At 48.5% G+C, this 26,789-nt stretch overlaps 1 protein-coding gene across 1 annotated transcript in view; it reads left to right on the forward strand.

Moving 5' to 3' along the window:
- The first annotated feature begins 4,966 nt into the window (after positions 1-4,966).
- LOC142312043 (uncharacterized) overlaps positions 4,967-26,789 on the forward strand; it is a 43,169-nt gene continuing 21,346 nt past the window's right edge. Inside the window, exons 1-4 of the mRNA XM_075350916.1 lie at positions 4,967-5,035; positions 25,075-25,224; positions 25,354-25,533; positions 25,616-25,739. Coding sequence (XP_075207031.1) covers positions 25,147-25,224; positions 25,354-25,533; positions 25,616-25,739 — 382 coding nt within the window. The 5' untranslated portion in view covers positions 4,967-5,035; positions 25,075-25,146. The remainder of the gene's footprint in view (positions 5,036-25,074; positions 25,225-25,353; positions 25,534-25,615; positions 25,740-26,789) is intronic.

The following is a 26,789-nucleotide window of genomic DNA, read 5'->3' on the forward strand; positions in this document are numbered from 1 at the left end:
GCCGGATGTGTGTCACGAATTCCGTGACCCCGACGACATATCACACGATATATCGTACCGTGTAACGCCGCCCTTAGACTAGTACAGCCTATGCACTAAATGCAAGGGCTGAAAAAAATTTGAAGGACGTATATATATATATATATATATATATATATATATATATATATACCGTATATATATACATACATACACACACAGTATGTAAGAGAATTTTAGAGGCAGGCCTCATACACATGCTGTATAAATAATGTAGGTAAGCATCATACACAAAAAAAGAAAAAAACAAAAAACGTATACCCTTGTTGAATGTGGGAGGGGGTGCGTGGGAACACACAAAAAAAAAAGGAACATTCAAATTGGATTTATCTTCCACTGCTATCATCCAGGCCTTGATCATTTTGATAAAGAGTCAGCCTATCAGCATTTTTACTTGAGATGCAGATTAGCCTATCAGTTATTATACCCCCGGCGGCACTAAAAAACTCCAAAATGACAAAATGCTAGCAGCAGGGCAGGCCAAAACCTGCAAGGCAGAGGGGCAGTTCATGCCACGTATCCAGTTTGGATACCCAATACTTGTACGGCACAGAGGAATGATGGAGGATGCTGGTACGGACGAGTAGGTACTTTTTCACTATCTTGCAAACGTTTTCCCTATTTGTCAGACTACCCAACGCATCATGGCTTGGGCGCTGGGAGGGTCTAATGAAACTATAGCAAATACAAAGAGCAGTCCAGCTCACCTGTTATAGTTTATTGGAGACCAGCACTTTTTGACCGTGCACGGACCAGAAGGAGAAAGCCAACTCCCAGCAGATAAGGAGATAAATTTGTAGGATTGTCCAGCGAACAGGTCCAAAATTTAAAAGTAAAAAAAATGTTTTCTTTCTTTCATCGTAGATAACATTCCATCATGTCAAGTACAAAAACATAGAGCAGGAGGGCGTGTTATCCGAAACGCTTCCTCATGCGCTATGTTTTTGTACTTGACATGATAGAATTTTATCTTCGCTGAAATAAAGAAAATTTTTTTTTTAGTTTTACATTTTGGACCTGTTTGCTGGACAATCCTACAAATTTATCTTCTAATGAAACTGTCCCAGAACTTTACTAGTGATTGTTACCCTGCCTCTGTTGGACCTGGTGTCTACCTCGTCTCTCCTCCATGGTTGCCCAGGGAACTATGACCTCCAGCGTTATCAAATGGGAATTTTTGTTCAACTAGGGCCTTCTGGTATTGCTCCATTTTAATAGCCCTCTCCACCGCATGAAAAAGAGATGGAAAGTTCTCCTTGTAGCACTTGGGCCAGGGATGGTACGTGTGCGAGCTTTCCGAGCTTCAGAACCGCCACTAGGTTACAACCATTATCATACAGCACCATGCCTGGTTGTAGATTCAGAGATGAAAGCCACAGATCTGTGTGGTCTGTTTAACCTTTCCAAAACTATACAGTGGTGTGCTGATTGTCACCTATAGGAACTAGTTTGAGCCGAGCCTATTCTTGCTTCACTGAGGCAGTGCTTTTGTGGTGCCTCTGCGGCTTCAGGTGCCACAGGGTACTGCACCTCACCCGGGGTGCAGTATTCATCTTGGATACGGATGAGGTCATCGCCGGTAAACCACCACAACACATCCAACACACAACTGAGGAGCTCTGTCCAGGGACTGGGCCAGGGTAGGTGCCAGGGGTGGCTATCACGAGGTATGGGACCTCTGGCCAACTAGTTCAGCAACCCGGGGCACCTGCAGGGGAAGTGAGGAGCCATCTCACACAGCAGTCAGTTAGCTACAGGCGCAGAAAGCGCCAGGTCAGACTCAGGAAGAGACGTCGGAAGACACTACACAGAAAGGGGCCCGTGGCCAGGAGCTGGAAGCTTGACCCAGGTTCCTAGGAAGAAGGGGGAACCTAGGGTTCACGGAGAGTGCATTAGGCACCTGTGACCCGTTCCATGGCCCAGGAGCTGGGGAGGAGGGAAGACCACTGGAGAGGACACACAGAAGGAAACACCAGCCTTGACCTCTGAACTATCCTGGATCGCCTGGAGCCCATCACAGCGGAACATGGCACTCCAAAGGAGGTGTGACTTCAGTGAGTAAAGAACTTGAACTGCACCCTCTGTGTCATCCCATCATTGCCGGCGCTCCCATCATCGTGCCCCCTGCGCAATAGGCGACTAACGCTCTCACCATCCTCCCTGGGGTCTAGCTCTACCTGTGGAGAGATGTAACAACCAGGCTGCTTCACCATCTGCCCCAGAAGAGAGAATTCCAGAAGCGGCGGCTAATAATTGGCCACACACCACAGGTGGCGTCACGAATAACAACTTCCATCATCCCCATCCCCATCTTTATTGACACCACCGGGGTCATGAAACCGGGCCTGGCTGCTGTGACATCCAAAACTGACACTGGCCCAGTGACGAGTAACCCCAGAGACCCTGTGGGCGTGTCACTTTCAGCTTGTGATTGAGTTGGATGATAATTTGGAGAAGGAGGAGGAGGGGGTGCACAAACTGGTGTTGGATATCGGGGAAACTCTAATGGAACTAGGATCCACAATCCTAGGCGTCGGTAGCATATGTGCCATCCCAGGGTGTGACTTGGTCCCAGTCTCCACAGCGTTCCCCCAGTGTGCCATCAGGGAAATGTAGCATCCCTGGCCACTTGTTCAGTGTCGGTCGTTAAGAAGACCTTCCCAGTAACTGCAATTGTCAGGGCACAGGTGATGTTTTGGGACACATGCTTGTGTAAGGCGAGGAGGACACTTTGTGAGAAATAATAGCGGCTTGGAACCGAGCACCATGGGAATGCTCCCGTCATGAGGTTGTGAAAAGCCTCAGTGTCCAAAAGCCTGAGCTGTAACATTTCCAGGACCCATTTAGTTTTGGGACTGTGGGTGGGTGGCTGGGTATTTTTTTGTTCTGTTCGAAGACCTGGCGTAGAGCCAGCTGAAAACATTGCTGGGGCAAAGAAATAGAAGTGGTTGTGAAGGTGCAACAACAGGTGCAGGGCAAGAAGTATCTACGTCTCAGACATGGGACTAACAAACATGTAGCACAGAGGAACAGGCAGTGTTGTCACCAGCAGGCATTGATTGTTTACCCCAGCCGTTTGGCCCTCCTAGTCGGGAGCTTTGATGACATGTGCCTGAACATGCTGGTGGTGGTCAGGCTGGTAGTGGTCAGACCCCTACTGATCTTGGTATGGTACAGGTTGCAAATGAGCATTTTTTTATTGTCCGCACTTTCTTTTAAAAAGCACCACACTGGGAAACACCTAACCCTTGGCCCGGGAACATGCAGTGTGTGGGTGCTATGGGAAACAGTTGCCCACCTTCTCCCTTTCGCCACCCCACTACTTCTTCCTGCCTGGTGCAGTGCTGCAGATTTCTCACCTCTATGCTGTTGTTCTTGCCCTTGAAGGCACCTTCCCTGGTTTGGTCAATGACTTCATTGTCCACCACCTCATCTTCCATTTCTGCACTCTGGTCCTCCTCCTGACTTGTTGACTTAACATCAATTGTTGGCAACTGTGTCTCACCATCATCTACCTCTTGAGACACTAATTGCCATTCCCAACCATCGTCTTCTTCTGACCATGACTGCTCAAATATTTGGGCATCACTACACATGATCTCCTCATGCCCCTCTTAAAATGTGCAGGGCAAGAAGCCAGACTTAATAAATGGTTTTGTAAAGAGCTTCTCGGAGTGTCCGAATGTGGGATCACGGTGAGAAAAAGAAGGATCAGAGTAAGGATTATGTGGTCCAGACTCTTTGCTAGTGAGACTGGACCATGTGGAAGACAGGGTGGTGCCGGAAAACATACTGGAAGCATTATCTGCCATCCAACCAACCCCCTAGTTGCATTGTTCTGGCTGTAAGGCGGGCTTTGCACACTACAACATCGCAGGTGCGATGTCGGTGGGGTCAAATTGAAAGTGACGCACATCCGGCATCGCATGCGACATCGTAGTGTGTAAAGCCTAGATGATACGATTAACGAGCGCAAAATCGTCATAATCATATTATCGGTGCAGCGTCGGCATAATCCATAATTAGGCTGACGCGACAGTCCGATGTTGTTCCTCGCTCCTGCGGCAGCACACATCGCTGTGTGTGAAGTCGCAGGAGCGAGGAACATCTCCTACCGGCGTCACCGCGGCTTCCGTAGGATATGCGGAAGGAAGGAGGTGGGCGGGATGTTTACATCCTGCTCATCTCCGCCCCTCCGCCGCTATTGGCCGCCTGCCGTGTGACGTCGCTATGACGCCGCACGACCCGCCCCCTTAGGAAGGAGACGGGTCGCCGGCCAGAGCGACGGTCGCAGGGCAGGTGAGTGCATGTGAAGCTGGCGTAGCGATAATTTTCGCTACGCCAGCTATCACACGATATCGTACCTGCGACGGGGGCGGGGATTATCGCGTGCGACATCGCAGCATCGGCTTGCGATGTCGCAACGTGCAAAGCCCGCCTTAGAGTGGTGACCAACCTGCAAAGTGGAATAGGAAAATATGTGTCATAGATGACCATATTTCTTGTGCACTATCACCTGTCCCTGCCTCTGCATGCACCGTGATTGGCAGGCAATCCCTGCATGTTGATTGGCTGTCTAAGAGCCGCAAAACATGCAAGGTGGGGACTTGAGAATGGCGCTTAAGCACCCGCGATACTCGATCAAGTACCGAGCAGTGTTGAGCACATTCGCCCATCACCACTCTTGACACCTCAGTCTTACACGGAATACAGACAGATCTCCTGATAGAGCCGCACAGACGGGAACACGTTCTGTCTCCTGGAGTGTGAGCGCAGCACTGAGGGGGTTAATGTAATGGGGAATCTCCACATCCCTCCTCCTGCAGAGCCACACACTGGATATATGGCTGCTCTGTGCTTACAGGACCTGTGATGATGCCACAGTCATGTGAGCAGTCACATGGGGGAGGAGCCATTCTAGAAGTGAGGTTGCTTCCCAGGAAAGAAGGCGCAGTTGTGATCTCCACATATCTAGTGTGCGGCTCTGCAGGAGGAGGTATGTGGAGATTCCCCATTACTGCACGCAGGGGGCATTAACCCCTTATTTAGGTGATTTTTTTTTTCTGTTGCTGCTGTTTAATGCCCAATGCACACATTGAGTATTTGGTGAGATTTTTACCTCAGTATCTGTAAGACAAAACCAGGAGTGGGTAAAAAATACAGAAGTGGTGCCCGTGTTACTATTATATGTTTTCTATGATTTTAGCTTACAAATACTGAGGTAAAAAACTTACCAAATATTCAATGTGTGCATGTGGCCTAAGAGCTTTGACTTTTATCTAGATTGCTGCCTTCTATGAAAGAGAACAATGGCCCAACGTCATATAAAACACTTTAAAACACCAATTACTTATTGAAATCTGTGAAAATTGGCTTATTGCCCACTATGATGCCATTTCTGATGCCCACAACCTGTTTGGGCCAGGCTGGAGTGACCCACGCTAGGGTTGCCTTGTATCTACTGTATATGTATGTAACGGTGCTGTGAGATCAGTGACCTAAAGTCATTTTAACCTTTTCGATAATACCCTTTGGTGCTCACTTTGATGTCTCTTTATCATTTTTGTAGATATTTTTAGGCTGGGCCGACTCGATGCGTTTATTATTGAAGATTTGTTAAAAAACTTCAAGGGAATCCTGATGCCAGCAAAGTCAATGATAATCCTGAAGTCTGATTGCAGATTTAGTGCAGAAATAGTGCATCTCAATAAATTACAATATCCTCAAAAAGTTAATTTATTTCAGTAATTCAATGCAAAAATGGAAACACATATATTATATAGTCATTACAAACAGAGGGATCTATTTCAAGTGTTTATTTTTGTTAATATTGATGATTATGGCTTACAGCCAATGAAAACCCAAATGTCATTACCTCAGAAAATTCGAATAATTACCACAGAACACCTGCAAAGGCTTCCTAAGCATTTAAAATTCTTCCTTAGTCTGGTTCAGTAGGCTAGAAAATCATTTGGCAGACTGCTAGCTTGACATGTCCAGAAGGCAGTCATTGACACATGGAAGGTAATCTACAAAAGGTCATTTCTAAAGAAGCTGGCTGTTCACAGAGTGCTGTATCCAAGAACATTAATGGAAAGTTGAGTGGAAGGAAAAAGTGTGGTAGAAAAAGGTACACAAGTAACTGTGTCACCAGGGGTTAAGGGGATACCCAGAACCGGGCCAAGGGGTCGCTTCTGGAAAGGGGATCACGGTGTCGTGACCCGGTCTGTAATCCCTGGTTCCACAATAAAAAGGGGGGTTATGTTCGTGACGCCACCCGTGGAATGTGATCAGAGATGACCACCGCTCTCTCTCTCTCCACACCAGAATATACAGGGAAGCACTTGGTCTCCCCCTTCTGGCCTAGAGGTCTTGGTGTTGTGTGTGGCGTTAACCCTTTGTGTTGTTACTGTGGCAACCCTGGGGTGCTACATTCCCCCTTAGTGAAGAACAGTACTCAGGGACTGTGAAATAAACAAACAAGTTATCAACAACAATTATATATATACAGAATCTCAAAAGGGAAAAATACAAAACCCCAAAAAGTTCAAAAAGCAGTCTCTCCAGGGCTTAGTCTATTGCCTTCGGGGCTGATGAAGGTATGCACTCAGTCTTTACCACAACCAGTCCTGTGGTAGGTATGGTCCATATTTAATAAAAATGAAATTGTTCAAGAATATGTAAATGTTCATACAGAATAGTCTCTGTAGGTACTGGGCTTATGGGTCTTAACGTTGCAATTATATAAACATTTCAATAACCAAACGCTTCTTACAGGTGTCTCTACTCTGGTCGTAAGTGCAGTAGGCCTCACGGCCCTCAGGCCACCACCCATGTGATCAAGTTGTAACTCTCCGTGCTGCCACCTTACACCACTCTTCTCTCACCTTTTCTGTACACTAAACTGTTACGTTTTTTTCATATAAACATTATAACATATGTACATTTTATATGCAATTTTACATTAGTCTTTATATCTTGCTGGTATCTGACCCTGAGTACTACGCTGTGACCTGCGTACTGCTGGTGTACTGGGTGTACTTAGCATAATGGTGTGAGTGGAAGTGTACCTATTTGGTGTTTCTGGTAATTGTGAGGATGGGGGACTGACTGTAGGACTGGCAAGCTCACTGGGACCAGGAATCTGTTCTTCCTCTATGGGTTCAACTTCCAGTTCTCCTTGTCTTGGGACTTCTTGTGGTATGGGTTCTGATGGTGGTTCCACCACTTGCGGGAAGGCGATCATTGGGACTACTACTGCGCCATAGTAATTTGGCCATGTTTTTGGGAAATCTCCTAAGACTGTATGGAACACGTCTTCTTCCTTCTTGACAGGTTGTACCTGTGAGGGCAAGGTGACTTCTGGTGTCTTCAGGGTTTCAGGACACGGTTTGAGTTGATCTCTTGACACGACAGCTGATGTCCTTCCTTCATCCTCACTGATGAGACACACTTTGGGATTATCCATACTTGATGGTAAGACTGTATATGAGATGGTTTCCCACTGATTATCCAATTTGTTTGTGCGTCGTTTCCTCTTGAGAACTTGGTCACCAGGTTGCAATGGATTGCTAGAGCATGCTGGTTGAAGGTTCTCTCCTGTCTTCCCCTAGCTTGTTGGAGACTTTTCTCTACGCACTCTTGTACTTGGCGATACTGTTGCCGACGTAGGCAAAACAAAGAATTTGTCCGGCTCACCTGCTCATCAAGGAAACTGCTCATCCAGGACCGTGCAAGGAAAGGAAGGTGGCAAGGCTTGGTATAACAAAATGAAAAATGCAGCAGTCCAGTCCACGGAAAATTTCTTTCTTAAAATGTCAAAATTTTATTCATAAATTCATATTAAAAAAGTCCATGACAGGGTCAAACATGCCCAAAAAAGAGGACGCGTTTCAAATGTACAAGTTCTTAATCTGCCTCTAACCCTTCTGAGAAAATGGACTCATTAAAAAGGGGCTGAGACCCAGACATGAGATCACAAACCAGAGAAAAAAAAAAAGTGCAGCAAAAAACCTCCATTAACCCCATATAATCAGCACATTGGAACACACTTAATTTTTATAACAAGAAAAAACATCTTATCATAGCAAAAAGCTATATGAAACCCAACATTTCAATTTCAAATTTCCCAAAAAACTACAAAAAACATTAATGCATATAATTAAATCAATAAGCATGTAACACATCATTTTTTCTATTTAGACCCATAGGAGACCTAGTTCCCATTAAAAAAATACACCTAATCTCCCATTGTAGTAAAAGATGTTTCAAATCTCCCCCCCTCCAAGGTAATCTTACTTTCTCTATTGCGTTTACTTTCATATTTTTCAGATCTCCCGCATGTACATCCAAAAAATGCTGGGAGACACCAGACAAACTTCTAGTTGTAACATTATTTGCGTCATACGCATGTTCTGAAATTCTCCTCCTCAGGGGGCGCGATGTACTCCCAACATATTGTAACCGACAGGCTACACAGGAGACCAAATAAACCATGTAATCTGTGCTACAATTTATCATTGCATCTATCTCATAACTTTTTCCACTGCTATAAGACGAAAAAGTTTTTGTGTTCCACATAAAACCACATAGTCCACATGATTTTCGTCTACACCTATACGATCCTTTTGTAGGCAACCAATTACCTGCAGCGTCCTCCACCCTGTTCACACAGGACTTGTTTGTATGATCACTAGGTGATAACATCGCATTCAATGCAACATTCCTTTTCAACACAAACTTGACCCTCCCTTCAAGATCTTAAATAGGGTCTCATCCGTTGATAAAATTGGTAAATATTTCTTAATAACATGTACCACCTCATAATAGTCCTTACTGAACTTTGTGGAGAACACTACAGACAAATTGTCATCTGATTTTTTACTCACTTTTTTCATTTCCAAATATTGTGCTCTACTTTTGTGATTGGTTTTAATTTTTGTCCTTTCAAGATTATCCCGATGCTATCCTCTCGCCACAAATCTTTCATCAATTACATTACATTCCAATTTAAATCCCTCCTCGCTGGTACAACATCTTTTAGCCCATATGTATTCTCCTGTCCGGATGTTCTCAATTACGTGCTTCGGATGACAGCTCCCTGCATGGAGCAATGCATTCCCTGCTGCAGGTTTTCGATACAACTTACAATCAACCATACCTGTGCTGGGATTACCCTGCAGCATCATGTCCAGGAAATTTATTTCTCATTCTTCATGTTGGTGGGTGAAATACAAATTATGTGCATTATTACTCATATAAGATACAAAATTCTCTACTTCTGCAGCTGAACCCCGCCATACAATCAGTATATCGTCTATATACCGAAGGTATATAGCGATATCTGATGAGAAAGGGTTAGAATGATTAAAAATAAATTGCTCCTCCCACCAAAACATGAAGATCCCGGCTAAAGATGGTGAAAACCGAGAGCCTATGGAACATCCCTGCAGTTGAATATACCGATTATTGAGGAAGGTAAAATAATTATTTTTTAACAAAAAACTAGTCACCTCCAAAATAAACTCCTGTAAATCCGATGTGTAGCCAGAGTACCGTTCGAGCTGATCCTTCAGGGCCAGAATCGCTAAGTAGTGGTGAATCGACGTGTATAAAGTCTGTACGTCACATGTCAGCCAGCTAAAACCTTCTTTCCACTGCATGTCAGACATAATATTCAACACATGTTTTCCATCCAATACATAACCAGGAGATGCCTTTGCAAGAGCCTGTAAATGGTCATCCAACCATTCTGATATATGTTCTGTAACCGACCCAATGCCCGAGATTATGGGTCTGAATGGTGGTGGAAACAAATCCTTATGAGATTTAGGAAGAGCGTGTAGCAGTGGTGTCAGTGGACATGAGGGGTTAAAGTATTCTTTCTGTTTCACATTAATCAGACCCAAATGCAAGCCCTCATCTGTCAATTTCTCCAGGGCATTGTTTATTTCTTTTGTGGGGTCATAATCTATGCTTTTATAGGTGTCACTATCTCTAAGCATATTTAATACTTCCCTCTCATAAAGTCCAACATCCAGCACTACTACCGCTCCCCCCTTATCTGAATTTTTTATAATAACATTTGGATTATTTTGTAAGGATTTTATAGCATCTTTCTCATTTTTAGACAGATTTTGAGCCATAGGCTTCTTCTGGTTATATATCTCAGTAAGCTCCTTCTCCACCATATTCTAAAAATCAGTCGCCGACGTAGGGTATCCCAATTTGATTCTTGAACTTCTGCATCTGGCTTCAGAACTCCCATATCTAAATCAATTGGCAGTTTACCGGGCCTTGCACGCATGAGGTAAGCAGGGGTGCAGTTTGTCAAACTCACCGGGACATGATTGTACAAGTCCACCAAGTCGGGCAATTTCTCTGGCCATTGATTTCTTTCTGACTCCGGTAAGGTCTTCAACAGGTCAATCACAATATGGTTCATCTTCTCGCATTAGCCATTTGTTTGGGGATGGTATGCTGTTGTGCGGATCTTTTTACAGCCATACATGTTGCAGAATTCTTGGAAGATCTGTGATTTTAAAGCTGGACCTTGATCTGCAAGGACTTGTTCTGGGTAACCATGGGGTCTGCAAAAGTACGTCTGGAATGCTTTAGCTGCTGTTTTAGCTGTGAGGTCTTTCACGGGTACCACCACTAAAAAGCGTGAGTAATGGTCCACGATGGTTAAGGAATAGACATAGCCGGACCAGCTTGGTGACAACTTGACGTGGTCTAATGCGACTAACTCGAGTGGTCGCTTGGTTACTATGGACTGGAGTGGAGCTCTCTGGTTCTGTTGATCTTTTCTTTTGAGGTTGCACGGGCCGCATTTTCTACACCAATCTTCAATTGATTTCCTCATGCCAACCCAGTAGAATCTTTCCCTTAAGAGCACTTCCAACTTTTTCCAACCAAAATGACCTGCTCCGTCGTGGTAAGCTTCTAAAACCATCTTGATGTCTCTCTTGGGTACGATGATCTGCCAGACCAATTCATGTGTTTTTGGATTGGTGTGCCTTTTACAGAGCTTTCCTTGGTACAGGAACAGTTTACTTCTCTCTTTCCAGAGATGTTGGGTCTCAGCTGGGGCATTCTGATTAGGGTACGCACCTTCTTGTGTAAGCAGTTCTTTCACTAGCTTCACAGCTGGATCGCTGTCTTGTGTGTCAGCCCATCTGTAGTGTGCTAATGGGTTGAGATTTGCTTGCTGTTGTTTTTGGTAGACACTCAGTTGATACTGTCCCACTTTAGGACGGTGAAAGGCTGATAGCTCAATTTCTTCCAGCCCCTCCGGTTCCTTTTCCACGTCCCCCGAGTGTGGCATCCGGGATAAGGCATCTGCATTCCCATTCTTGTGGCCTGCCCTGTATTTGATGACAAAGTTGTAGTTTGACAGTCGGGCTATCCATCGCTGTTCCAGTGCACCTAATTTTGCCGAGTCCAGGTGGGTCAACGGATTGTTGTCATAAAGATGGTAAATTCTGCAGCTGCCAGGTAGTGTTTGAAACTCTCTGTTACAGCCCAAACTACTGCCAGTAGTTCTAACTTGAAGGAGCTGTAATTTTCAGGGTTTCTTTCTGTAGGCCGGAGCTTCCTGCTTGCAAAGGCAATAACTTTCTCCTTGCCTTCCTGCTTTTGAGACAATACTGCTCCCAGTCCTACGTTGCTGGCATCCGTGTACAAAATGAAGGGTTGATGGTAATCTGGATATGCCAGGATCTCTTCTCCTGTCAGCGCCCACTTTAACTTCTTAAAAGACTCTTCCTTCTCATCACTCCACTGGAAAGGAGGATTCCGGGCTGCAGACTTCTTTGACTGTCCTACCTGGATGTCTTGTAGGGGTGCTGCTAACTTCATGAACCCTTTGATGAATCTTCTATAGAAGCCCACCAGTCCCAGGAATTGCCTCACCTCTTTCACGCTGGTGGATCTCGGCCAATCTCTTATCACGGTAACTTTTTCAGGATCTGGTGCTACCCCTTCTGAGCTCACGATATGTCCCAGGTACTGTACCTTTGGCTTTAGGAGGTGACACTTGGATGGCTTGATTTTCATGCCGTATCCGGATAAGGCTTCAAACACTTCTGCCAGGTCTTGTAGATGCTGTTCATAGGTCTTGGAGTAGACTATGACGTCATCCAGGTACAGGAGGACAGTTTTGAAGTTCTTATGTGTCGCGGGCGGGGAGGGTGCGCCGCCGCCGCTGCGCGCTCGCTAACGCTCGGGTCCGGCGCTGCAGCGATGGCTGCTCGGTGGCTCGAGCGGTGGGCCGGATCCGGGGACTCGAGCGGTGCTCCTCGCCCGTGAGTGAAAGGGGGTTGTTTGGTTTGGGGATTTGGTCCGTGACGCCACCCACGGTTTGTGGTGAGGTTGGGGCACCACCGCTGCTGGTGACGGGGATCCCGGGAGCGATGATAGGGAGCAGCTGGGATGTTGTTTTCCCCCTCCGTGGGTAGGGGTTGGTTGTCCCGGGGCCCGGTGAGGTGACGGGGAGGCAGGGCCGGGGAGGTGCAGGGTCGCTTGGACTGCGCAGCGCGGTGCCGGACGGCACGGTTGTACTCATTCAGCCATAAAAGATATGCAAAGTCTCTGGTAAAACAAACGGCTGGATGGACGGGTCCCGCAGCTGGCTGCTGTAGTTTCTCCCGGACGGTTGGTGGTGGCTGCCTTTCCCTGCACCTGTGTGTTTGTTCGGTCCCGGTGGATTCCCACCGGTAACCCGCTCCCCAGCGTGTATATGTGCCCGAGGAGCCCTTTTGCCCGCATGCTCTGGCCCTTGGAACTCTAGCTGTGGCGGTAGCTGTATTTCCTTTTGCTGGTTGGACAGTTGCCTTCAATCGGGTCTTGGCTGTTAGGAAACCCCTGGAGTTCCGGTCACTGACGGATTTGACCTCTAATGGCGGCTCCAAGCCTGGTCGGGATCCGTAGGCCCTGCCTGTGTGTGCTGGCTTCACTTCGCTCCCCGGTTCGGTACCGGCGGGCCACCGCCCGAACCCGGTCGTACGGTTCCGCGTTGATCTGCCTCTTCTGCAGACGGCCACCACCGTCTGCCAACCTTGCTCTTGGTGCCCGGGCCACACACCCGGACAAGGTCAGTTTGCTCCTCTCCTGCCACTTCACTCTCCTCACTTTCACTCCTAAACTCTAACTGCCTTCCTTTTCCTGCCTCCAGGACTGTGAACTCCTCAGTGGGTGGGGCCAACCGCCTGGCTCCACCCCACCTGGTGTGGACATCAGCCCCTGGAGGGAGGCAACAAGGATTTGGTGTCTGGCTGATGTGCCTGTCTCGGGGTGGGGGTGAATGTTGTAGTACCTGTGATGACCTGGCTAGTCCAGTGCGCCACATTCCCCCTTGGTTAAATGCAGACCGTCCGCGGGCTGCCCATCCATCACCGGTTTTATTTTTATTTTTAACTGTAAAAGATAAATAACATTTAAACTTTTCAACATATGCATACTTATAAGGACACTTGAACGTGGCAAACAATCATATTTACACTTTTATTAACAACGGACGGCTTCCGCTCTCCCACCCAAGCAACCTGGCCCTGATGCTGCCCCTAAGAAAATGGGCAGCACCCCTTGACCCCAGTCCAGATCCAGGCTGCCCGAGCGGGAACGGGTACGGTGTCTCGCACTCGACTGTCACTTCAGGGGACCCCACATCCATGTGGGACCCCTGACCCCCCGGAGGATCGCCACCAGTTGCGGTAGTGGCGGGCCTGGGCTATCTCTTTCCTCCTGGCCCATCCTCCAAATCAGCCTCTCCGGAGGCGGCAACGGAAAGCATACCCCAACATATTTACAATGCCACAAGTTCTTGGGTGCCCTGCAAGTTCTCAGGCATGTTCATAAGCAGTTTCTTATGCACGGTGGGGGGTAATCAACGGTTAATCAAGGGACAACGACTCCAGTCCCAACGGGGACGGTTCTCTCAGGGCGGATAATCAGATGAGTTATTCGGTTTGATTCACAGTTATTCACTTAAAACAGGTCAACAGTACTGGTGGTCCCAACGGGGACAACGGTGCAACGGGGGGACCGCTGCCTTACTCCGACTCTTCCTCTGAGGTGGCCTCACCCTCCGCTGCCAATATTTCAAACATGCGGTGGCAGGCCTGTTGGGAAAGGGGCGCCCGGTATCCATTTCCACCAGCGTGTGGGATATAGAAAGCTACCAGCCCACCACCGTGGCGAGGACTTTCACCCACTTCCTCGGACTCCGAAACTGGCTCTGTGTCGGGCCCGAAATCATCACTCTTAACTCCCTCACGGTCAGGCGCCTCCTCCACGCCAGGTGGATTATTAGCAATTGCAGCGGCATCTGAGCCTGCAGCCTCCTTCAGCTCTCCGACCTCCGGGCCCCCAGCCCTCAGCCTCTCGGGCCCCACCGCCGTAGCACGGGGCAGCAGGTCAGGCAGGTTAGCGCTGGGGAGCCCCATGGGTAGTGGCAGGGAGGGTACAAGGGCCAGGATCGGACCGGGTCTCCCAGCTGCAGCGGCCGGTCCCTGTGGGACATGGAGGCGTGGGTCACTCACCAGCTCCGTCACGTCGGCTCCCATCTCATGCATCTGGGCAATCACAACCAGCGCTTCCACCTCGGTGGTCCACTGCTCCTGATTCTGGTGACGTTGGTTAGACTCAGTTACTCGGGCCCTCACCCACGCTACGGTCTCGAGCGCGGACTGCTGGGCCTCAGGCGGTGCAGGCGGGGCGGACATGGTGTCGCGGCTTTAGGGTTCCAGGAACCGGGTCATTTACAGAGTCCTGGCGTCCCTGCTTTTATGGCCTCGGTTTACATGCAGCCGGACGCCATCCGTCCCCCCTTGGTCTTTTTTCAGCACCTCCTCTTCAGGGGCGGAGCTTCGGCTTTCGTGCCTCCACTGCTCGAGAAGACGCTCGAGCGGGAAAATCTTCACGCCCAAGATGGCGGATTCTGAAATTTTTCGGCCGGACACCGCCGGCGGGACACAAGGCGCACTTCTACCAGCCGGTAGAATGGTAAGATCCTGTTCGTGATGCCAAGTTGTCGCGGGCGGGGAGGGCGCCGCAGCCGCTGCTGCGCTCGCTAACGCTCGGGTCCGGCGGTCCGGCGCTGCTGCGATTGCTGCTCGGTGGCTCGAGCGGTGGGCCGGTGAGTGGGGCCAACCGCCTGGCTCCACCCCACCTGGTGTGGACATCAGACCCTGGAGGGAGGCAACAAGGATTTGGTGTCTGGCTGATGTGCCTGTCTCGGGGTGGGAGTGCATGTTGTAGTACCTGTGACGACCTGGCTAGTCCAGGGCGCCACATATGTCCTAGGCAGCACTCCATCAGTCGCTGGAAGGTACCAGGTGCATTGCAGAGTCCAAACGGCATACAATTGAACTCACAGAGGCCCATCAGCGTGGTGAACGCTGTCTTCTCCTTGTCAGCCTCTGCCACAGGAACTTGACAATACCCACTAGTCAGATCTAGGGTGGAAAAGTAAGTAGCGGATTTTAATGCAGCCAATGACTCTTCTATCCTAGGTAATGGGTATGCATCCTTGTGGGTAATGCGGTTGATCTGTCGGTAGTCTACGCACATCCTCTCGGTCCCATCCTTTTTTCTAACTAGCACTAGTGGGGCTGCCCAGGGGCTACAACTGTCTCTTATTACCCCTGCTTCTTTCATTTCTTTGAGCATGTCTTTGGCGCATTGGTAGTGAGCCGGTGGTACTGGTCTATACCTCTCCTTTATGGGTGGATGGTTACCTGTGGGTATAGTGTGCTCTACCCCTTTGATCTGCCCAAAGTCTAATGGGTGTTTGCTGAATATTTGTTCATATTCTTTCACTACTCGGTATACTTCATGCTTTTGATGGGAGGGTGTAGAATCGGTACCTACATGTAGCTTTTGGCACCAATCCTCCAGCTTTCCCTCTGAGCCATTGTCCTCCGCCTGACTTGACGGCTTCAAGGGCTCAACGGTGGTGATGGCGTTGTTATCAACTGTATATAGCTTAGCCGTGGTAGCATACTTTGGTAGGGTGACCTCATCTTCCCCACAATTTGGAAGGCGTATTGGCACTCTTCCCCGGTGTACCTCAACTATTCCTCTGGCCGTCAGTACAGTGGGCCTACTGTCTGAGTACACGGGTTCTATTAGGGCCTGATAGTCTCGCCCTTTGATGCCTATTGCGGCTCTACACCAGACCAGCATTTCCGTTTTGGGAGGAATTACAATAGGTATTGGGTCACTTACCCTTGCACTGCCAATTTCACCTCCTGACATTTCTACCTGCTGCTTCAGCATCAAGGTTTTAATTTCCTTCTGCAGGAGTCTCTGTTGCCCAGGTTTGGCAGTCTCGGCGATCTGCTGCAAGACAGTAATTACCTCTGCAAAACAATTTTCAATTACATTCATTCCTAGCAACATAGTTGGTTCACGTTCTCGCCGGTCAACATCAACTATGACAATACCCTGATTCTGCAATTCTACTCTCCCAATATTAATGGTCATTTCTCTGAAACCAACCTGTGGTACTAATTCACCATTGCTAGCCCATATATTCAATGCAATGTTAGATGGACCACTGCTAACGTCTGAATCAGCCCAGTACTTCTTATAAAGGACATGCGGAATTGATGTAATTTGGGATCCAGTGTCCAGCAAGGCGTTGAGCGGAATGCCATCAAGCACGATGGGGTTGACTGGACGTCCTCCCACATACAGGGTCAGGGGCCTTGAGAGTTCATTCCTGAGAAGTGGCCCGCCTCCCCAGGGGATCCCCATTTAAAGCACATTCACGGGCAAAGTGACCTGGCTCCTTGCAACGGTGGCAAATGGGCTGTCCATCCGGCTGGTAGCGGTCGCTGGGTCGTCCTCTCATTGCTTGGTATCTCCTAGGCCTCATCCACGGGACATCCTCCTTGCTGGTCGCCAACTCAATCTTGGGTGCAGACTTGGATCCACGCAGCTCCTGGACGATTCTAGCCATGGAAGCAACAGTGTCTGTCAGAGCATCAAGCTTTTGATGGAAAGCCTCATTAGTGATGGGCTCCAGGTGGTTAGCAGCAGCCCCTGACATGGCTGATGTCACTAACACTCCTGGCTGCTGGGGTGCCGCTGTAGCATGTTGAACAGAGTCTATATCCTGGAGCTCCTTTACCTGCTGGAGGCAGATGGCTCTATCCTTTAGCTGGGCAAATGTTAGTCCTGGATCCTGGATCACCATCATGCTCAGTTGTTCCCGGTGGGAAGGAGATGAGAGTCCATCCAGGAATTGGTCTATCAGCAGCTTATCTGCTCCAGGGGCTAAGGTAGGTTCTGCTAACTTAAGTGCTCTGAGCACCTCCTGCAAGTTTAAGGCAAAGTCTCTTGCGCTCTCTAGGTTTTTGCTTGCATCCAAAGAACCTAATTTTAGCCCGGCTGACGGCAGTGGATTCAAAAGCTGCTTTTTGTCCAGCTATTATGTGCTCTACAGTGTCTTTTGCATCATCCGACCAGGACGTAACCTCTCGCTGGGCATTGCTGGTTAACTGTCCCATAAGCATACCGACACGCTGGACTTCTGTCAGGGGGTACATGCTGTAGTAGATTTTTAGCTTTCCGATAAAGTAATTAAGTGTGTTGGGCTCACCTGAGTACTGCGGCAGCCACACAACTCCCGGGGTGTATGGCATCAGGAACGGCATGATAGGTGCTGCTGTAGGAAAGAACTCCGGCACTCTTAGTAACCCCAATAAGAGACTTAAGCAGTAGTGATGTTCAAATAGAATTTTTTATTCAGAGAAAAAGTCCATAAATAAACGTTTTCGACCTAATTCGGTCTTCCTCAGAAAGGACTTATCTATGGAGATGCAGGGTAAAATTATGATCTTCCTTTGTAAGATCCTCCTTTATGGATCCACTGATTCAGAACAGACCTGTTATAATGAAAAAGCGTTCTTTGAATAAGGTTTTTTTTAAATATTTCTATCTGACGTCTTAATAGTTTCACGGGGAAATGACCTTACCACGTGTTTAGGCCGATCAGTTCATCATTACGGTATGAAAACAGATGTAAAAATCAGCTGCCAATAGGACCATTCAATAGCATATATTCAGAATATCGTCCTATAAATTGGATATCATTACGGTATGAAAACAGATGTAAAAATCAGCTGCCAATAGGACCATTCAATAGCATATATTCAGAATATCGTCCTATAAATTGGATATCTTAAATGAGGTTGGATTGGACAATACTGAACAAAAGAGGAAAGCCCTCACGATTATGTTACAAAGTGGACATATGTGTGTGGGGAACCGCTCCGTGGACTTCACTGCCTGAAGTCCACGGAGCGGTTCCCCACACACATATGTCCACTTTGTAACATAATCGTGAGGGCTTTCCTCTTTTGTTCAGTATTGTCCAATCCAACCTCATTTAAGATATCCAATTTATAGGACGATATTCTGAATATATGCTATTGAATGGTCCTATTGGCAGCTGATTTTTACATCTGTTTTCATACCGTAATGATATCCAATTTATAGGACGATATTCTGAATATATGCTATTGAATGGTCCTATTGGCAGCTGATTTTTACATCTGTTTTCATACCGTAATGATGAACTGATCGGCCTAAACACGTGGTAAGGTCATTTCCCCGTGAAACTATTAAGACGTCAGATAGAAATATTTAAAAAAAACCTTATTCAAAGAACGCTTTTTCATTATAACAGGTCTGTTCTGAATCAGTGGATCCATAAAGGAGGATCTTACAAAGGAAGATCATAATTTTACCCTGCATCTCCATAGATAAGTCCTTTCTGAGGAAGACCGAATTAGGTCGAAAACGTTTATTTATGGACTTTTTCTCTGAATAAAAAATTCTATTTGAACATCACTACTGCTTAAGTCTCTTATTGGGGTTACTAAGAGTGCCGGAGTTCTTTCCTACATATATATATTTTTCTCCAGAGCACCTAATTGGTGAAGCAGGGTCCTAACCTACTTGATAGGTGCTGCTGCACCGCCGGGTACAACAGCGTCTCCCTGCTGCGACATCTTTGCGCCCCCTTAGTTAATTTCACCAGTCTTCTTCATGGCAAGCCTGGAGCACTTTCCTGCGTCCCTGTTTGGATCGCAGCACAGAGCGGACCTTTTCTGCAAGCGGTGGGCGGAGTTCTGGTTTAGGCGCAATGTTTTCCCGAGCGCATCAGCTAATGTCGCAATCCAAGATGGCGCCTGGAAAATTTTACCAATGATGTTTTTGGATTTTCCTGGTATCTTCGCAAAGTTTAAAGTCCGTACTTTGTTGCAACAATTCACAGGGCAAGTCTTTTATGCTATGCAATAAGTCTTTACAGGCACACGTCACCCGGGTTGCAGCCGGGTCTAGTCCGCATCCTGTTCGTGACGCCAAAGTTGTGTCGCCAGGGGTTAAGGGGATACCCAGAACCGGGCCAAGGGGTCGCTTCTGGAAAGGGGATCACGGTGTCGTGACCCGGTCTCTGATCCCTGGTTCCACAATAAAAAGGGGGGTTATGTTCGTGACGCCACCCGTGGAATGTAATCAGAGATGAACACCGCTGCTGCAGAACCTCCGGGGGTGATGGAAGGCAGCTTGAGATGGGACGGCTCCCCACGGGTAGAGCCTTCTCCCCGGGGCAGTGTGATAGTCTGTAGGGAGGTGCAGGGCACGAGCACAATAAACAAGCAGACTCACGGTTTTGCAGTTTCTTTGTCCTTTACTGATGATGGTATTCAGCAGAGTACTGTCCACGGAGTCTGTGAAGGGTTCAGGGTTTCTCCCACCCAGCCGGGTCGTTTTGGCTCCCTTTTTCTGCACTGTGCTTGTGTGGCCCTGCTGCTGTGTAAACTAGGCAGCCAGCCCTGTTCCTCCCGGGTAGATACCTGACAGGCAGCTCGAGTCCTTACTTGTATGTTCCTGAACTCCCAGTGTTAGCTGTGCTGTGTGTAATCTGCTCAGCCTCGGATCCAGCATCCGTTCTGTGCACTCCACTAGGGTGAGTTCAGCAATACTCTCTCTCCCAGGTATGTTCTCTGCTTTATCTGTCTCCTTTCCTCAGACCCTCAGCTTAGGCCTGGAATTGGTCAGCGGATGGATCCTGAGGTGAGCTGTCCCAGCTCCAACCTGCAGATCCTTCCTCCTCAGTCCTCCGCACTGACTGCACTGACTGAACAAACAAACTGAACTGACGACTTCCTCTCCACACCAGAATATACAGGGAAGCACTTGGTCTCCCCCTTCTGGCCTAGAGGTATTGGTGTTGTGTGTGGAGTTAACCCTTTGTGTTGTTACTGTGGCAACCCTGGGGTGCTACATAACCAGAATAATCGTGTCTTCATAGGATTGTTAAGAAAAGGCCATTCAAGAATTTGGGAGAGATTTACAAGGAGTGGACTGCTGCTGGAGTCAGTGCTTCAAGAGCCACCACACAGACTTATCAATGACATGGGCTACAATTGTCGCATTCCTTGTGTCAAGCCACTCATTACCAATAGACAACACCAGAAGAACTGGACTGTTGCTCAGTAGTCCAAGGTGTTCTTTACAGATGAAAGTAAATTATTTTTCACCTTGGCCCAGGTAAGACGCTTCTAGCGTTGTCTATTGGTCATGAGTTGCTTGACACAAGGAATGCAACACTTGTAGCCCATGTCCTAAATACGTCTGTGTGTGGTGGCTCTTGAAGCACTGACTCCAGCAGCAGTCCACATTAACCTGCATATAGGGTTAATCTGAAGGTTAATAGCGTTTTGAAAGTTCACTTGTTACTGTAAGTGTGATACCCGGGAGCAAATGTTTTTTTTTTTCCCTCCCGGTAGCCACCGGATTACAGTCATATAGGCATACCAGTGGGGCTTCAATCACTGTACTGTGAAAAGTGGCTGTAAGTGAAAATGTGACGCCCTGGACTAGTCAGGTCGTCTTAGGTAGTCACACACACATACACCCCCTCCCGATTAGGTGACAGCAGCCAACCAAGAAACCCTTGTCACCACCCTCCAGGTTCGATGTCCACACCAGGGGGGCGGAGCCAGGTGGTTGACTCCACCCACCGAGGAGTTCACAGGCTTGGAGGCGGGAGAACACACAGAAGTTGAGCACAAGTTGTAGTGCAGGGTGGAGAGAAGTCAAGTTCAAGGGCAGTCCTGTGACCAGGCCTGCCAACAGACAACCCCGGTGGCCGGGTCTGGGCCCAGTCACCTTTGGCAGGGAGGCGGACGGTGGTGGCCACCTGCAGGAGCTGGGATTGCAGCCGGTGGAGCCGTGGGGACCGGGCTCGGGCGGTGGCCCACCGGTGCCGAACCGGGGAGCCGATTGGGGGCCGGAGCACCGGGAGGGGTACTCAGACCCAGTGCAAAGCCCTGAACCGACAGGGCCGGGTCGAATCAACTGGTTGCAGACTGGACTTTGGGACCTGTCCCACACGGGACCCGTTAGAAGACAACAGCCCAATCATACAGGGTAGGGCCACCACCAAGGCATAGAGACCCAAAGGGCCAGCGTCTGCGGGCAAACGGGCTCCTACGGCATATACAAGTCGGGGAGCGGACTACCGTTGCTTAGGCATAGGAGTCAAAACATACATACAAAGAGGTGCAGGAGAAGGGCGGAAACCACCAACCTATTCCGGGAGAAGCTGCTGCGGGCCCTGTTCATCACCCCATTTGGTTTACCAGAGACTCCGGTGTATTGTGTCATAGTGGGTACGCTGGTGCCTTCGGGCCGCATGCCGCACCGCACCCGCTCCCACGCCTCGGCACCTCCCTTGGGCCCCCGGGACCATCGCTCCCCTACCCACGGAGGGGTCAACGCCAAGCTGCGCAACACCGTCCCCGGGAGGCCTAGTTAACGGCAGCGGTGGTGTCCATCCATCCACCACAACCCGTGGGTGGCGTCACGAACTTACATCCCTTCCAAACCACAGCGGCCCCGGCCGTGGAACTCCCCACCGAAGTCCCTGCGTGTGGCGCCAACCCCCTTGCAGAGCGATGTGACCCCCGGGTCCCACCGTACGAGCTCGGATCCGAGCAGCTCGGCGGTCGCAGCCGAGCCCGCGGGGTGGTGCAGAAATGAGTGAACCTGAGGTTCGATGTTCAGATTTCAGAAACTGACTTCCAAAAAACAAAAGTTTGGGTTCAAAATTTGAGTGAGTTACAATTGCTAGCTACTCAAGTAAGCAGCACTGTGCTTGGTAATGCTCAGCCCTGTGTGAGCCGCTTCTAGTGTTTGAACGGCGCGCACTTGAGCTAAAATTAGCGTGATCAGATGCAGTGTACACACACAAACAAAAGAATAAAATAATAATGAAAATAATTTGAAAAGCCCTGCTCACTCACTCCTCTTGAAGTGTTCAGCATGTGATTGGAGCCACAAAATGCCCAATTACTGACTTCCATTGAGGTTCGAATCAAGTCTGGGTCAAAAAAACAAACTTTTTTAAAGGTTCAAATGTACCTGGCGAACCGAACTTTCAAAGGTTTGCTCATCTCTAGCTGTAAGCACTCCCTGACACTGATTGACAGCCAGCTCAGCAGTACATTAGTGCAGAGTCGGCTGTCAGTCAAACTGCCGGGGCGTGCTTACAATGCTGTGAGCAATGACGGAAGACTTTCTGGCACGACTGTGTGACTGAAAGCCAGAAGCACTTTCAGTACAGCAACCAGCCACCTTCATAAAGCTGTTAACCTGCAGATTAATCCTATATCAGCGAGGAGTCTCAGTCAGTGACCTCAGATTTAATGGAAGAGATTCTGTTTCTGTCAGTTACCTCAGATATAATGGAGAAGTTTGTCTTTGTCAGTGACCTCAGATATAATGGAGGAGGTTTTGTCTCTGTCAGTTACCTCAGATACTGTATAATGGAGGAGGCTCTGTCTTAGTTGCCTCAGATATAATGGAGGATGCTGTGTCTCTGTCTGTCAGCAATTGCAGCACAGCCGTGGAGGAGAGGGAGGGACTAATCTCCCCATCTCCTTCATTGTCAGCTGATGCTTATGTCTCGGACGTGTACCGTCCCAGCAGCGGTCGAACCGCTCGGATCCGGGCGTCGCTACTCGTGGCTCGGGGTCACTCCGAAACATGATGGGGGGTTATTTACAGGGGAGTTAGGTAGTTTGTGACGCCACCCGTGGTATGCAGTAATGGGGAGTATCGCCGCTGCCGTTAGGAGTACCCGGGGTGATGGAGTGGGGCAGGCAGATGATGTTACCCTCCATGAGTAGGGAAAGACCCTGTTACCCTGGATGGTGGGATGGATTGCAGGGGGAGCGCAGGCTCGCTGGTAGCAGGGGTTAATCAGGTACTCACTCAGAAGGAAAGCAGACGCTGACAACGTGATAAACCAAGTCTCTGGGTGCCGCTGCCCTCTTGGGGGAGCTCGTCTGGGTTCCGTCCCCTGCAGCACTGCCTAGTGGTCCGTAGCCTGCCTCCGTGCACAGAATTTGAAAGTATTCAGGTGGCCCATAAGCTTGGAACTATCCGAGCCCCACTCCCTACTATGAGTAGCAGAGGAGCTTGCTCTCAGGAGCTCACGCTTGGGATTTCAGTGGGCTGCTTTGCTTGGAAAGCCCTATCGCCCTCGTTGCACTAGTGCCCCTGATCTCTGAGCTTCATGGGAACAGTCCATAAAGGCCCTGTCCTCCGCAGGTTCATTGCCGGATTGCTTGAAGCTTCTCCCCGCCAAGTTTCCAGTACCCCTACGTGCTTTCGGCCCCAGACTAGCTATTGGACTGCAGCTAAAGACCGTCCTCTTTGACTAAGGGTGGCTTTACACGATGCGACATCGCTAACCGATGTTAGCGATGGCGAGAGTGATAGCACCCGCCCCTATCGTTATGCCGATATTTGGTGATCGCTGCCGCAGTGAACATTATCGCTACGGCAGCGTCACACGCACTTACCTGGTCGGCGGCGCTGTGACTGCCGAACAATCCCTCCCTCAAGGGGGAGGGACGTTCGGCATCACAGCGACGTCACCGCGACGTCACTAAGCGGCCGGCCAATCAAAGTGGAGGGGCGGAGATCAGCGGAACGGACATCCCGCCCACCTTCTTCCTTCCTCATTGCTGGCGTGTGTCAGGTAAGGAGAGGTTCGTCATTCCTGCGGCGTCACACGTAGCGACGTGTGCTGCCGCAGGGACGAGGAACAACTTCGCACACGCGATAATTGGGAGCGGACCCTCATGTCAACGAGGAGTGATTTTTGGACGTTTTTGCAACGATCCGAAATCGCTCCTAGAAGTCACACACAACGAGATCGCTACAGCGACCGGATGTGCGTCACAAAATCCGTGACCCTAACGAGATCTCTGTAGCGAAATCGTGGCATGTAAAGCCCTCTTAAGTCAGCACCCAGTACCAATCTCCCGCGACCGGATCTCCAACTCTTCCGGGTCCAGACCACCGTCTGCAACCCAATCTACATTTTCCTCTGGGAGCTCCAACTCCCAGCTTCCTCCGAGCTCCTCACAGCTCGAGGGCTACCACTCAACTCCTTTCTCCCCTGGAGCCGACTGACTTGTCACCTCCCACCTCCCTGCCTGACCCCTAGGTGGGCGGCCCTATTCCAGCTTAGCAGCCCACTGGTGTGCCTGACAGGGTGTGGTGTGAAGTGTGATTGGGATTTGTGGATGCTGATGGAGGCAGTACTGCAAGTCTGGAACCCAGAACCATGGGGGGTTGAGTCCTGCACTGGGAGATAAAGAGCGTGCAGTACTCTATGACGACCTGACTAGTCCAGGGACGTCACACGTATATCGCACAGTAACAATGGTCCGAGTGGAATGCGTTGGGTTTTTTTGTTTTGTTTTTTTATCGCATTCCACTCGCTCCGTTTTACTCGCAGTGTGTCCTTAGCCTTAAACATATAATCACTATAGTCAATTACTGTCCAACTCCTAAGCAGTTCCAGTCCTTTACAAAAGGAAGTAATATGTCATCTACACATTACAGTATATCACCTCATATTTTTCCCATCAATAACTGCAGTAATAGTATTTCTTAAGTGGGATTCTTTAAGATTTTCCATTGGTTCATCTTCTCTCCATTCAGGACCCTGCAATATCGGATCTTCTCAGTGGAGATCTTCTATATGAGAGAATTTTCCTGATTGGCCCGTCAAGGATGGATGAGGACAAGGACAAGATGGTGGAGAGGATATTACACCTCACTCTAGAGATCCTCTTCCGGCTTACTGGAGAGGTGAGAGATTCTGATGACGTCACATTACATCATTCTTATCTATGGGAATAACAGATGGACAGAACTGGAGAGGTGAGGACTCTGGAAATGTCTGTAGTGAGATTTATTAATGCGTCTCTCCATAACCAGGATTACACAGTAGTGAAGAAGACCTCTAGTGACCGCTGTCAGGACCCTGTGTCTGAGGGATGGGGAAGACCCCTGAGCCCAATCACGGGGCCTCCACCTCACCCCCTGATACATGAGGACATCAATGACCAGAAGATCCTAGAACTCACCTACAAGATGATTGAGCTGCTGACTGGAGAGGTGACACTGCTGGGAATGCTGGGACATTATACAGTAACGCTATGGAGGGATCGGGGGATGACGGTGTCATTGTATGTGTCAGGTTCCTATAAGGTGTCAGGATGTCACTGTCTATTTGTCCATGGAGGAGTGGGAGTATTTAGAAGGACACAAAGATCTGTACCAGGACGTCATGATGGAGGATCCTCAGCCCCTCACATCACCAGGTAATAGACAGGACTAAATTCATACAACCTATAATTAGCTGTATATATTCTGTGTGTAGAAGTATTAGACAATTTGTAGTTTTAATGATTAATTTTATTATTGAACAACTACAGTGCAATACTGCTCTAATATCGCAAACAACTCAAAATGTACAAGTGACCAATATAGCCACAGTTGTCAGTGAAAGTCATAAGCCTTTCATCTATTATTATTATTTATTATAGCACCATTAATAGCACCATTAATTCCATGTCACTTTACATATGAAAAGTGGTAAACATAATAGAAACAGGTTCAATAATAATGAAAAATACAAGGCACAGACAGGACAGGACCCTGCTCGCAAGGGCTCAAAGTCTACAAAGTGAAGGGGGAAGGTACAGTAGGAGAGGATAAAGCTAGTGGTGCAGTAGTATTGTGAAATGAGGGCTACTACAGGTTGTAGACTTGTTGAAAGGGGTCGGTCTTCAGGTTCCTTTTGAAGGTTTCAACGGTGGCTGAGAGTCTGTGGTAAAGAGATCCAGAGTATGGGGAATGCATGGCAGAAATCTTACGTGCGATTGTGGGAAAAGGAGAGGAGGGGAGGTGAGAAGGAGACCTCTTGAGGATTGGAGCAGAATTTAGAGTAGATTGTAGGGATGAGTGAGTGGTACAAGGGAGAGATGATGAGGGCATACTCTAGTGTTTTTTGTAGATTCTTGAATAAGGAATGTAGTTGTACGGATCTGGGAAATATTTTTGAATTGTAATTGGCAGGAGGTAGAAAGGTGAGCAGCCATGGACTTTGATGGATAGGTTTGTTGGGGTGTTTAGTGACATTAGGGAAAAATGATGAATTCTGTTTTGTCCATGTTAAGTTTTAGAAAATGAAACAGAGAAAAAGGAAGACCTAGCAGGCAGACATTATGAGATTCTGGTTAGTAAGGAGATTATATCGGGTCCAGAGAGGTAGATGTGTGTGTCATCAGCCATGGGACTCTATGAGCTGTCCCAAGCCACAGGTGTAGATTGAGAAGAGCAGGGATCATGAAACCGAACTTTGGGCATCA

The sequence above is a fragment of the Anomaloglossus baeobatrachus genome, chromosome 5, assembly GCF_048569485.1.
Source record: "Anomaloglossus baeobatrachus isolate aAnoBae1 chromosome 5, aAnoBae1.hap1, whole genome shotgun sequence".
In the NCBI taxonomy this organism is placed as follows: domain Eukaryota; kingdom Metazoa; phylum Chordata; class Amphibia; order Anura; family Aromobatidae; genus Anomaloglossus; species Anomaloglossus baeobatrachus.